The sequence below is a fragment of the Manacus candei genome, unplaced genomic scaffold, assembly GCF_025592945.1.
Source record: "Manacus candei isolate 608988 ecotype Guabito, Panama unplaced genomic scaffold, ASM2559294v1 h1tg000060l, whole genome shotgun sequence".
Taxonomy (NCBI): Eukaryota; Metazoa; Chordata; class Aves; order Passeriformes; family Pipridae; genus Manacus; species Manacus candei.
This window is the reverse complement of record NW_026138108.1, coordinates 11,847,458-11,861,419: the sequence shown is the minus strand read 5'-3', so window position 1 is coordinate 11,861,419 and position 13,962 is coordinate 11,847,458. Positions and strand designations below refer to the sequence as shown.

General features: G+C 41.9%; 1 protein-coding gene across 1 annotated transcript in view; it reads right to left on the bottom strand.

Moving 5' to 3' along the window:
- Window positions 1–13,962, bottom strand: part of LOC127478343 (NADH-cytochrome b5 reductase 2) — a 149,625-nt gene that overhangs the window by 11,152 nt on the left and 124,511 nt on the right. Inside the window, exons 2-10 of the mRNA XM_051803847.1 lie at window positions 8,533–8,577; window positions 8,298–8,444; window positions 7,724–7,796; window positions 6,077–6,183; window positions 4,942–5,071; window positions 3,520–3,603; window positions 2,911–2,996; window positions 2,026–2,125; window positions 109–306 (exon numbers count right to left, since the gene is read on the bottom strand). Of these exons, the coding sequence (XP_051659807.1) occupies window positions 134–306; window positions 2,026–2,125; window positions 2,911–2,996; window positions 3,520–3,603; window positions 4,942–5,071; window positions 6,077–6,183; window positions 7,724–7,796; window positions 8,298–8,444; window positions 8,533–8,577 (945 nt within the window). The 3' untranslated portion in view covers window positions 109–133. The remainder of the gene's footprint in view (window positions 1–108; window positions 307–2,025; window positions 2,126–2,910; window positions 2,997–3,519; window positions 3,604–4,941; window positions 5,072–6,076; window positions 6,184–7,723; window positions 7,797–8,297; window positions 8,445–8,532; window positions 8,578–13,962) is intronic.

Below are 13,962 nucleotides of genomic sequence, written 5' to 3'. Positions count from 1 at the left end.
ACCTCAGAAATTACTTTTAGGGGTTAAAAACAATCACAAACACCCCAAAAAAAAAACGCTGCACAGTTACATATCAGTTGTTCCTGTAGGAAAATACACAGTACTTACAAAAAGGTATCAGATGGCATCTGTGTTAATAAGCAAATGTGCTGCTCTTGGGATAGCCAAGCTTGTCCAGGTTGGGCTGACAGGCAAACTGAATCATTGGAGGTGGCCCACACATGAGAATGAGGGTCTCACTGCCCGGGGGAGGGAGGTGGGCTTTCATCATGTCTGCAGTGACAAAGCCAGAACTGTACTTCCAGTCTGAAAGAAAGAAATTAAACTATTAATTTGAAAAATCTATAGAGCCTGAAGCCTTTTTAAACTGTGTATGTTGCACTCACAAAGCAGCTGAAGAATCAGCAGTCATGCCACCACCACTGTGAGCCAGGAGAGGGTTAAATTTCTCACTGAGCTTAAACCTAGTGGTCCCCTTCCACAGGGACAACAAGCATGTGGATAACAAGGACCTGGTTGATAAGTCTGTGAATAAATGTTAGATTTAAAAGAAATGAGCAGGCAAGAATAAAAAGGAAGAGTGAATCAGCTTTTCCAGTGAAGAGAGCTCAGCCAGTGGCAGTTGTGCAGGGAGAGCTAGTGAGACCTGTGCCATCCAACACATTTTTGCATTTATTTTTTTTTTTAGAGATCAAGGTGACAAAGTTTGATAATGACAAAAGCTCCACCATGTATTTAAATAAGAGGGAAAAAAAATTAAAAGAGGAAAGAAATGCTAAATTATTTCAAGCAGTAATATTATTGAATGTACCTGACATTTGAAGTGAGCAGTAGGAAAACTGCCTTCATATATAAAAGTATGTGCTTTAAGCTCATTTCTCATGAGCAAGATATTATGAAAAAAGCAGCAGTCAAAAGGCATATGAAATGTCAAGAAGGGTCAGGAAAGGAAAAGGGAGAATCACATCAAAGCAAAAATACAGTTTGCCTACACCTTGATTGCTGCTGTTCAGTTCTGATCTGCTCAGCTCAGCTCAAGGGACACAGCAGAGCTGGAAAGGGTTGAGAGGACACAGCTGAGCAAAGGTATGTAATCACAGCAATCTTCAGTGTAGAAGAGATGTGGCAGCAGGAGTGATTGACAGAGGTCTGTAAAATTAGTAACGTGAAGATTTAACACTCTGCCAACACAAGGATTAAGAGGCAAATGGAAACCAGAGGAAGTTGTTCTCCACAGAAACGTGCTATTCCTATGGAACCACTCACAGACTGTCAAAACACCCAGGAGAGACACTTTGTTTTGACAAATGTAGCCCACTGAGAGTGACTGTATCTCTAGAGACACATTTGGCTCCAAACTGAGAAATATTAAAGGCTGGAAGAGTATCAAGGCCTGCTGATGACTCTTCTCTGGCCATTTAACTCATGGCTGTTGCTGACAACAGGTACAGAACTTCGATGTGACTCTGTTTGGCTCTTATGACTGTTCAGGAGGTGCTCAGATCCCTTACATCAGCAAGCATGAATACCCAGTTTCAAAGGAAATATAGAGCTCAACTCCTACACCAGCCCCCAGGTAACACACTAGTCTATAATGGAAGCCTACAACCTAATCTAGAGCTGCTGCAAAATAAAGATGTGCATGTTTACAGGTATTAGGCAATTTGATGCCACAAAATGCTAACATAAACTGGTCTGGGAGACAGCCCAAAACAGAGCTGAACTTTTGCTGAAAAGTCCCAAAAACAGGCACATCCTGAAATACATGGAAAGATCCACTGAGTAACATGTCTGACCCAATGTGAGTTAACTATTAGTTCACACTTCCTAAAGGCCCACCTGGCTTAGATCACTTTTTAAAGCAGGGGTTTTGGTAAGGGTTTTTTTTCCTGAGGAGTTGGGGGATGTCTTTGCTGTTTAAAAGTGTAAAACAAGAAGACTTGATCTGATGTTCCCCTGAACAAGAGTGGAGCTCTGCCTGTTGTACAGCAACAAGCAAAGGCACTCCTGTGTGTCCCAGCCTACCTTGAGGAGGTCTGTCCAGTGTGTACCACAGCACAAACTGCTCAGGATGCCTCTTTGCAATATCTTCTAGCTCAGCTCTCAGCAATATATCACTTTCTGTCTGCAAAATGAGACTGTTGGTTAGCTCCAAACCATCCCAAGAGCCCTCTGATGTGAGCTCATCTGGCATTCAAGACAAATGCAGTGATAAAGCAAACCAATAAAGTAATTTGGATTTTCCCCCCTTCTGTGATATCTGTTATCATTACAGGCTTCTGTGAATTCAATTTAAGAAAAACAGACTATGAGGCTTATTAGACACCTAAACACAGTCTGAACAATCTGAACAGCTTTTTAATCCAGGCTAAAGTCACAATGACCTGGATTTGTCTCTGACCCTGGCAAGTATGGCCCTGGACCAGCATGGTGAAGGTTAACTGTACAGATTAGCAGAGACAAATCCTTTTTCCTTGAAATCAGTGAAGGAGTAAGATAAGTAGAGGGATCAGGATCTGATAATGGAATTTGTTCCCTAATATAGGAATTAAGTGAAACTATGAAGAGACACCTTCAAAACAAATGAAATAAGATCATAGAAATCCATGACAGCACCACACAAGTATTTATAAAGGGCCTTAAGGATAACTCTTTAATTCAGTTTCTCTTTCTTAAATAATTTTAACCCAAGACAATATATACATAATAACCATTTCCTCTCTTCCCTATACTGATCATTTTTAAATGTGCTATCTCAGATGGTATTTTTTCATAAATGGCTGGGTTAAAATGCAAACCCAAAGACACTGGAAGAGTATGAAACATGTGCCATAAGTTTAAAAAGCCCAGAGGCCAGCAAACAAAAGCAGGCTAATAAAGAGGAACAAACAGGTGGGTCAGAATACTCACCTGATTGGCAAAAATGAGGTAACATTTTGTGGAGTCCTTGGGATCATTTGTGATCTGACGAATCAGCTGCAACATCGGGGTTATTCCTGTTAAAAAACACAGTGGTCATAAAATGGGTATTTCTTCCTATGGCTACAGTTTCAGTATTAATGCTGCCTTTCTTCAGTCTTCATTGGGAGCTTGGTTTGCACAGGGCTACATATCTCTGAATTTCTAATCCACATCAAATGCAGGGGTTGGGGGTTTCTATTATTACAAATAGTTTCAAAACAAACCCACAGTACTTGTGTACAGGGCTTTCCTCTTCATCATTCTGTCACATACAGTAACTTTACCCTCACGACATTCTCCTAGAATACTCTTTGTCACTGAGAGATGAAGTGACTTCTCTGAGGTCTCAGGGTAAAGCAATATTCAAACTGAAGTTGCTACCCCCCAGGACTGAGCTCAAGCCACTGGAGCCACTGCTGAAGCAACTCTGTGTTGCCAAATGCTCATGAGAAGAAATACAGGTGTAAGTATTCTGCTAAGGTACATTGATACTTCTCACATGCATCCATAAAGACATTTTCATTCTCTAGACATTCCATAAGATGAGAATAGTTTTACCTGTTCCTCCAGCTATCATCCCAACATGCTTTGCAAACTTTTTCTCTGCTTCAGACTTCTTATTAGGCTTGATAAGAAAGGTACCTGGAAGAAATATTCAAAACCTATAGATACATTAACTTCCAGACAAACATGGATACAAATTCCATGGCAATAAATTACTACAGCCTACCAATTAATTAAGAGAAATGTTGTGGAAATGCTCAAGGGACTCAGCACAGCACTGAGCACAAGTGCGGAAACTTCTTTGTCTCTGTAAACTCCAATCCTTGCTTTGAACAACAGATTTACTCCTTTCCTGCTACCCAGCATTGCTTATAATAAACTCCTGGATTCTCACCTCACTGCCTGTAACACAACTCACAAGAGTGAATATCAGTGGCAGCTGAAGGTAACCACAGCCCCTACTACAGAGAAACAGGTTTCCTAGGCCACCTTCATCATCCTCACTTGCACTATGGATGTAGCCATTTGTGTATGCCTACAATTAATGGAGTTGTTATTAAACCAGCCTCAAGCAAGAATCCCTGCAAAGATTAGATTTAGGAATGTTGGAGCCTTAGTTTTACCAAGTTTTTCATTACTGTAATTAATTTCCAGTTAGTGAGATGCCCATTACACTCACAGCCAGCAGGGTGACTGCCTTCAAGTAGCTTGTGATGAGAAGACCTTTGCCAATTCCTTCAGAACTATCACAAAACCAGGCAGTTTGTAATTAAATTAATCTCCAAGGACCAAGCCAAATGAAAAGCCTGTGTAAAGAATTATATATGAAAAGCACTTGACATGTTCCAATTCTTAAAAGATCCATAACTAGCAACAAGCTTCCCTAGCTACTACTTTTTATAGCTGCCAAAGCAGAGCAGACAGGAACATCTATAAAACACACATCCATCACCTCCTCTGAGATATAAAGGACTCAGATATAAAGTTGATGACCACAGGAGGTCACAGCCCAGAGAAGCCCTGAGCACTTATCCCCCAGAGGTAAGACTTGAGTGCACAACTCCTCTCAGTCAAGATCAATGCAAAATCTTTCAGTTGTATCTTACAAGAGGATTACTCCTCTGAGCTTATTTCCTCACAGTCAACTCAGACCTGTTTTAATTACACAATGGAGCTGGCTCTCAGTCAGTGGGTTATTCAGTAACAACGCTGAGATTCTCAGGGGGCCTTTAATTATATAATCCCGGGGTGTAACAATCGTCAGTTATTTCTTACACAAAGTAAACACAAAGTATTCTTTTCTGTCATATCAACTCTGATGGGCTCTTGGTCAAGTCTACAAAAGGTGGATTTTCTCTTTTCTGCCTCACAAAAAAAAAAAGGTTCTCTGCAAAGTTGTCAAGTTTTATAGAACACCTCTGAAAATAACCAACACAAGTTCCTCCCTTTTGCTCTCCCACCTTCATGTCACAGTACCTGCCCCCTTATACACAAGGAGTCCATTTGGCCCTCTGAAATCAATAGTATCTCCAATCTTCATGCTATCTAGGTACTGAGACATCTTCCCACCTTCTGGAAACTTGGGATTCACATTTTTGTGGTAGACCTGTAAAAAAACCAATAACTTGTATGATATCAACCACTAATTTTCCTGTAGACATTATTACAAACTGCAGAACACCATACTATGGGTCTGAAATAGGGTACCTGAGAAAAAAATTGAGACAATTCTTTGCTCTTATTCTGGCTGCTTCCTGTTTCAAGTTTAATAGATAACTAAGTTAAATGTGCTGTCATGCACTTGTCCCTGTGCTCTGCAGCCAGGTCAACAAGAATGGGTGGCAGGCAGATTATCTGCTGGTGCCCTCATTTCACTGTCGCTTCAGCAAGAACCTTGTGTCACCCCATTTTTGTAACCATTCCTTCTGAAAATAGCATTGCTGCATCTTTTTAAGACTTTCCCAGAGACTCAGCCACACGACAGCTCTTTCAGCTTTCAAAGCACATAGGAAGTATTAAGTAGCTAATAACAGTTCACCACACTTGTAGCATGAAGAACAGAGCATGCAAAAAAAAAAAAAAAAAAAGCCCAGATTGCCTAAGGACAAACCCTATTGTAGAAAAGGATTAGAAAATCCAGAAGTCCTGGGATCAGATCATCCTGCATTCCCTGGCTTAAATGATTTCCCTTGTTTGACTTGTTTTCTACTTAGAGCTGTTAGTAGTAAGCATTAGCAGCAGCACAGGCATCTTGAGGGAGAGGGATCAGTTTTCATGCATTGCCAAATAAAAGATACTGGGGAAGTTCCTGCACTACTGCCAAGGAAGTGATTCCCTTCTCCATCTACTCTACCTCTGCTATCTCTAAGTGCCACACAGCAGATACACAGGATACAACTTACTATTCAAGGGTAATGTGAAATGACTTGTTTGCCATGCATTCACCCTATTTGAAAGAAGATGAAACCTGATGAAAATGAAATTTAACAAGATTTGAATGAAAGAAGATGGAATTTGATGACTAAATCAAAACAAACCATATCATTAAAATGAAGTATTTGCCTTCCTTCCAGTTAGCAACTTATTCATATTAAAGCAAAACAAAATTTACCTTTATAATTAAATCAACGTAACCTTTTGTCTCGTCACTGGAAACTGGGGTATAGGCTCGAATCACCAGATTGCCATCGATTTTTGCAGAAAGGTAAACATGTTGGCCTGGGGAGAAAGAATTACAGTCTGATTATTTTTTCACCCCTGGAGGACAAGAGAGAAAGGCAGGTAGTGTAACCTGTTATACACATGCAATGACAGCGAAAATCTTTGCCATATAATCACTGTACAAGACATCTGGTTTCTTCTCTTCTTTTAGCAACAGTTTCTGGAGCATGGAGTAACTGAGGAGAGCTGGTAAATACAGAAACAAGGATAAAGTACAAGGAAAGTAGGAAATTGATGGTAAAACAGCAATATGGAAAGTTTGCTGGTCACTTCTGAAATGCTCTCTGTATTTTGGGTTCTGTTGTTCTCATATTCATTGGTGAAGAGGATGTAGGGGTACACCAGTTCACACAGGCACAGAAATATGCACTGTTTAACAGCAGCAACCTCTCAGAGCAAACTTCCCAGAGACCCTGCACTAAAACATCAAGAACAATGCCTTGGACTGTATTCCTTCTCTGTATCTTCTGCCTCCATAACCATAACGATCCTGGTAGAAAGCAGAAGGCAGGAATCTCCCAGAAAGTAACCTGGCCCATACAGTTTCAGGATCTTATTCATATATTCTTAAGAAAGAAGTCTAGAGGAACACAATCACTGCAAGGCACATCTTGGTTGGTTTAGCATTTATCTAGTTAATGCAGACAGTTAACTACTCTTTCCCATGCAAGCCAGAAGAGAATTTGGAGGAAGACAGCTGCCCTTGACCCCTTGACAGGCAGCATGCAAGAAGGACGTGCTCAGAGCATGGAATGGGAAAACCCTGACACTTGCCATCCAGCACGGGACACTGCGAAACAGTACAGAACAAACAGGGCTGCATCTGCCACATCTGCAGATCAGAGAGAGACACAGACTTTCCCCTACAGAGATTACCATCAATTCAAGGTCCAAGGTTCAGTGCTATCGGTGTTCCAGGGTACAGGGAAGTAGAGTGTGCCAATCCTAGCCTGAAATTAACGTCATGCTACAGAACTCAAGACAAAGTTGCACAGAAACGTGTGTAAATCAAAGGTAAAGTGCATGCAGGCTCTGAATAGTTCAGCATCTTCTATATACACTAGTTGTATTTCCCCCAGTAGTTACAAGCTTCCCAGGCAGAAGACTTGTTCTCTTTCTCATTTACAAGTGTAACTGTGTTTTCCAAAAGCATGAGGCCAGCTGGCAATAAACTAAGGGCACCAGATGGAAGTAGAATGCAAATAAGAGATATGAAAGCTACCATTTAATACATTTGACAGCTACCATTCTTGCTTACATCCTGACTGGTGATGTATTCCATCAGACAGGTTAGTTTCACTGCTCTTGTTCTAAACCACGCCACACAACTGAACACAAGCAGAACAAAGCACATACAAAAGATCAGAAATACAACCCTTTGGGAAACCTCTGAGAACAGCAGCATTCAGATGCAGCTCTTAACTCTTCGCTTTGCTGAGCCTTAAATTCCCAAACAGTCAGAAGTCCAAGGACTATGAGAATAGTTACAAATCCTAAAAAAAAGAAATATATGTAATAAAACATTTCCAGTACTTACCTACAGGTAATCCTAATATATGATCAGTTGAAGGTAGCCCAAATCGGAATTTCTTAGTGTCATGACTGATTTCCTGGAAAGCAAAGTTAGAATAAGGTCACCATCACCACTGCTTTGAATTTCAAACTACGCTCAACACAGTAGGCTTCAGTAAGCCTGCTCTGTGTTAGCATGCACGCAGAATGCTGGGAAAGGACATAGAAATGGCTTTGAAAAAAACAGTTTAAATAAATCAGAAGAAGTTTTAGAAGTGGTCTTTTCCTCTTTAATTCCACAAGGAGTGGCATTTTGTCCTGTCTGCCCAATCCCCACGGCACCTCTGCGTGCAGTAAAATCTGGAAACCCTATTGCCCAATGCCGGTGAGCACACGCCGTGACTGCGGCCAAAGATCGAGGCGGGGCAGGGCGTGCAGAAACACGCGGGGTTGCATCTCACCGACGGCACACGGGGCAGAAACCCGGGGAGAAACGCAGCCGGGACTTAAAACACGCGAAGCAACGAGTCTACCCCGCGGAAACCCACATTCCCCAGACCCCGGCCCCGCAGCCCCCCCAGGACCCCGCGCTCGGTCACCTCCTTGTCCAGCAGCCGCAGCGGGTACTTGGCGAGCGGGTCCTGCAGGGTGACGGGGCCGCCCGTCCTCCGCCCGCTCCCCCGCAGCAGCAGCAGCAGCAGGGCCGAGGCCGCCACCACGGCCACGGCCACGGCCACAGGCGCTCCCTGTGGGGAGGAGAAGGGCAGGCGGTGAGGGCTCCCGTCCCAGGTCCCGCTCCCGGCTCGGCCCGGTCCCCCCCGCCCGGCACCTCACCCCCAGCGCCTCCATGGCTGCCGCCTTCTCGCCCGCAGCTCCCGCCGGGCCGGCTCTGCCCGCCCTCGGCCCGCCCTCGGCCCGCCCCGACCCGGGTCCCGCCCGCTCCCGCCTCCGCTCCTGCCTCCCGGGCCCGAGCCTGGGGAAGGGCTGGGGCCGGGCTGGGGTGGGACCCGGGAACGAAGGCCTACTATGAAGTATTTTCGTGGCTTCACAGAAAACTCATTCTCAATATTTTGCGGGGTTTTGCCTCAAACTTTACACTGCGAGAAGAAAGTGGTGGATACGTTTACCTTACTCGTTTGGGAATAAAGGCAGAGATTAATTTTTTTCCCCAGCTAAAAAATAAAATTATAGCTTTAAAAAAAACCAAAACAAAACAAAAAAAAACCCTAAAAACAAACAAACAAAACAAACAAAAAAAACAAACAAAAAAAACCCCATGGAAGTTCCAAACTAATATAATCAAAAAAGTAGGATTACTGGCATCGAATGCTTGTGTGGGAAACAACTCTAAAGATTTTTGCCATTAATATCAACAGAAACAAAATGAGGTATCTTACTTTCTAGTTGTTATCTGAGCCAAAGGAGGATTGTACTTGTGCTATCAGTACTATCCTACTGATCTAGTTTCTAAACACTGAGGCTGTGACCAGAACAGTCTGCAAAGCTACTTGGAGCCTGTCATCCTGTGGACATTTAACAAACTGCTATTTATAGGTTAATGCTTTGCAGTGTGTGGATTACACAGTACCTCTGTAATTATGTCTGGATTAATTAGGATAGCTGTCAGTTCTTGCATAGTGCCAAAGGCCCTTGGCCTGTACCACCTGCCTTTTCAAACACTTCTGTTCATTAAAACAGAGACTGTATTAAAAATATCCTGCAGTATTTTTATAATCTTCAGTACCACATTCAAGGACAAGCTTGGCCCATGTGGTTTGTTTTCCCTCTCCTTCCTTCTAAGACAGATTAACAGAGTCAGAAGCCTTGCAAGTCACTTGTGTCTCTCCCAATACACTTGTGTAAAGCCAAAGTCTCAGTTCAGGTAAATCAGCAGTAAATTCACCAGGGTAAGTATCAGCTACTTTGGAATCTCTTCATCATTTATGAAACTACATCATCTCACCAAATTTTTTTTCAAATACATTTTGTGCTTTGGAAGTGTTTTACAACGGGATCCATCAGAACTGGTTTTTTGACAGTCACACCATGAAAATGGGGAGATCTGAAAAAAGAAGAAAATAATTCAGGGTAAACTTTGCAAAGATTGTCAACAGAGGCAGGCTGTAAATTTGTCCAAGTGGACTCAGCTGCCATTACGTGTCAGTTCATGCCTCCCTACACCCACCCAACCCCAAGAAATGAAGCAGAAAAGCCACAGTAAGGGAAACATTCATCCACACAAGAAGAGAGGTATAGGTAGAGAGGGGAATAATAATAGTCTTGCAGAAATCAGATTTTGAGAAGTTATTACTGATTTAGATTTTTCTGTTTCTGGGCATTCAGCTAGGGATAGTTTAAACAGCCAAGATTTCAGGAACTGCTAGGCACCCAAATATAAAAATGGCACCTTGGAAAAGACCTTGAATTAAACATGTAGCAATAGCAAAAAGATTCATTTAATTGTGGTGTCTCTTTTTTTTTTCATACACACCACTACTATTAACATTCTTCTTGATCCAGTCCAGAAAAAAACCAACATTTGTATATACTCCTGGGTAGTTCTTCCTTCCACATCCCAAGCCCCAGCTAGTAATTCTGTGGAGGGCGTAAAATCCCGAGTTGTCTTCTGAAGGACAAACTAATGGGCCACCAGAATCACTCTGCATGAGGACAAAGGAACCTTCTTATGAATTTTTGTTTTTAAAATATCAGTTCAGCTAGGAGAGGTCCCAGCTGCTTCCATGCTTGGGTGGGGTCTGTTCTTAAAAGGCAGAGAAAGAAACAACCTTTGCTCAAGGGAAGTTACTCTTTTTTGCAAAATGAGTAGTTAAAATTCTGCTACTAAGGAGTCTTCTGCTGTAAATCACCACAGCCTGTTTGCAAGAAAACAGGTTTTCTTGTGAGGTTTTACACTTCCCTTTCCAGAGCCCATCTGGCCATACCCCAAAGCTGATGTGTGTTACTTACTGTGCATGAGTCCTTGCCTTCTTCCAAAGGGAATCCAGCACAGATCATCCTCTGGGTCACCTTAATGGGAAGGTTTATGTAATAGCTCTGACATGTATCAACTACATGGGTGGGAACTTCCAGCTGCTGCAGTTTTTTCCCCTTTACTCTGTCTTGAAGTCATACACGTCAGAAACCAGTAGAAGCATGAATTAGTGATTCCAGAAAGAAGCTTTACTCCTGCTCTTTTCAGATGGTCTCAGTCTAAATCATCTGATTTCCCTCTTCCCACCTATTTTCCCTGCATGTCTAGCTGAGTTTACATCAGTGAAAACTTTTTAATATGTATGTTCTCCTCAAACTAATGTATAGGCAGAATGAATGTTCCAACATAGAACACAATATTTAAAACACAGCCAAACTTTGAAAAGGCAAAGACTGCATACCTGCTTCATGTGCACCTCATCCTGTGACCACGCACATCTTTGAGGGTTGGACTTGCTCCTCTCCTTGGGAGGGAGGCACAAGGGGTGCACGCAGTGGTTGAATTCCAAGGGCTCAGCCAGTTGCAGTAAGGCAATATCAGAGTCCACAGTGGCCTCATTAAAACTTGGATGTGTAATAAACTGCTTGACTGATCTTTTCTAGGAAAGCAAAGACAGCGACATTTTCAGGATTACTTGAGAATTTGAGTCTTTAAGTAATTTTGTTTTATAAATTTCCAGGCCCTATGCAAGATGCCTCACAAGGGGGACACATTTAAAAGCAGCTGCTGAAGCCACCAGCTTTCTTACATTAACAAGTCACGATTATGCATCTGTGACACGGAACAGGGAACAGGCCAGAAACTCCATGCAACAAGTTTAGGAAGAAGGTCTTGGAAAAACATTTGTCCAGTGTGAGCAAAGTGGCAAGTTGTGCCTCAGTTATTTCTGTCTTACTGATAGTCGCTGGTGAACATACAGACAACACTCCTCTCACTCCCACATCCTCCAGGATACTGAGCTTTGGAGCTCAATGTTGGTGAAGTCTCAGATGTGTGTTGATACAATTTGTTGATACACACAGAAGCTGTTGTGTAAATGCAGATTAACGTCACCATGCAAGCTGTTAGATTGCTGCATCATCAACAATCTGAGAGATGCATTTACATTAAAAGCAATTTTGCAAGATAGATTTATATTTTATTACTAAGCAGAACACATAGTACCTGTCTGTACTCTTGCTCTGTAAGATCATGAAGTCCTGTTACCACCATCCATAAATCTCTGTATAGTTCCCTAAGGGAAAAAAAAAAGTTCATTGTCAGGCTGATATAACATCATTCTTGAAACCTGTGAGTCTTAAAACCTACTAAGTTGCTAGAACATGTGTGTGGAGCAAAAGAATCCAGTACCAGTGTAAGTTGTAGGGAGCTGATAACAATAACTGCTCCAGCCACCCTGTACAGAACCACTGTCACTGGACAGAGACACACTATGGAATTACAGACATTCCCAGGGAAGGGTTCATCCCAGTGTACTTACTTGGAATCAAGGCAGTGGGCAGCTGTGACAACCCATTCTTTGGCAAGAACTGCTCCTCCACAGATAGACTCATCTGAAATTTGTACACTGGCCTGCCAAGGCCATAAGTATGGTACAGCTTCTTCACCTCCAATTATCCTGCTGAAGATGAGCCTGGGCTGATTTGAAGGCATTCCACAAATATCATCTGAAACAGAAAGAAAGCACGGATGTTTCAAGAAGTCTTTAGAGGTTAAGATTTGGAGAAGGAAAGAACATTCCATTTAAGGGTTACCCCATAGCTTCTCAAGCCTCCGCTCCCCACCCTTTTTTGCTAAATCTTCCAACCTCCCTCATTACAAAGGATCCAAATGTTTAGAACTAGCAGGAGGAGATGGTCTTAGCAAAAAAAGAGCTGCACCAAGATGAAAGCTACTACTTCAAAAGTTTTAGCCTCAAACCTACAATGAGCATGGACTCATCCCATTCTCCATAAAGTGCTGGAGGGGAAAATGCTGGTTATTGTTTTCAATTACCCTGTAGACTCTGCAATTATTTTCACCAAAGGAAGGAGGTGTAAAATGACATACAAGTTAAATTGTCATTGCATTGCTGTACATGATTTAACAAGATGAAGGAAACAAGAAAAATTCAGTTCTGCTAAAGCCAAAGCATGTGTTACTGTTCATATTTTTATTTCCTTAAAATATCTTAATGAAGAAATCTGGGACAACAGCAATCATTAAATAATTGTAGATTTTATAGTCCAAAAGTTACTCTCTATTCCCATGAAGAAAATATAACTCAGTTTGGCTTACCTCTTGTAACTTGTATTTCTTCTTCAGTCATATCCATATCCATACCTCCAGATTCTTCTTCACTAGTTGAATTCAGTGTATCTAAATCTAGCAAACGAGAATGGCAAATGTGTTAGTAGGCTGTCTTGAGCCATATTTGTATTATAAAACCACTTTTATTTCCTTAATTTTTTTAGGAATAAAGCAGAGAGATTAAAAGGAATAGATTTCTATTTTAGGGATCTGTGCTACTACAGCTTCACATAGTAGTGAAGTGCCATTTAAAATACACCGAAATACTCTTACACAAATAAATCTCTCAGATTTTGAGTAGATTCACTGTTTCTTCACCATTCAGTAGGCCTTTGTTTAATGCCTCAATAGGTTTGCAGTATTTTTTTTTCCACTGAAACAATTTGCTAGATGAGACTCTCCTAGAGCAAAATAATTCTGAATAGCTGATTTACTGAAGAGCCCTCTGTGCTGCCCCAGAGGGGCATTTTCCCAAGTTACTTGTATTACCTGCTGCATGAACAAAAGAGACTGTGGCTCTGAATCCTCCAAAGGTCTCTGTTTCATCAGAGTGAAAGACAACCAGCATTACAGCAGAGGAGCTTAGGACAGGTGCCACTAGGGCAAATCCACAAGGCTTGGCTAAAGATGAGAAAGCAAAGGCTCACTTTGCAGATTAACTGGTACTTTTTAATCCTTCTCTCCTTCAACAGCAGGTATGCAATATTCTGTGTATTCCAGCTCTCATAAAGGAGGGTGAAAAATAACCATATACAAGAGATAAGGAGACTGAGGCTGAAGGACTGTTCTATTATTACTGACATCCTGTCCTTGCTCAGTAATTACCTCATCAGCACATCTCTGGCAGGATTTCACAACAGTCTATTGCAGCACCCACACCCACAGGTTGCCATTACACGTGAAACACACCAATTATCTGATTTCCCCTTATCAATGTTTCAGAAGTAGCCTCTGCTGGTGCCAATCTAAGTACCAGCTTCAAG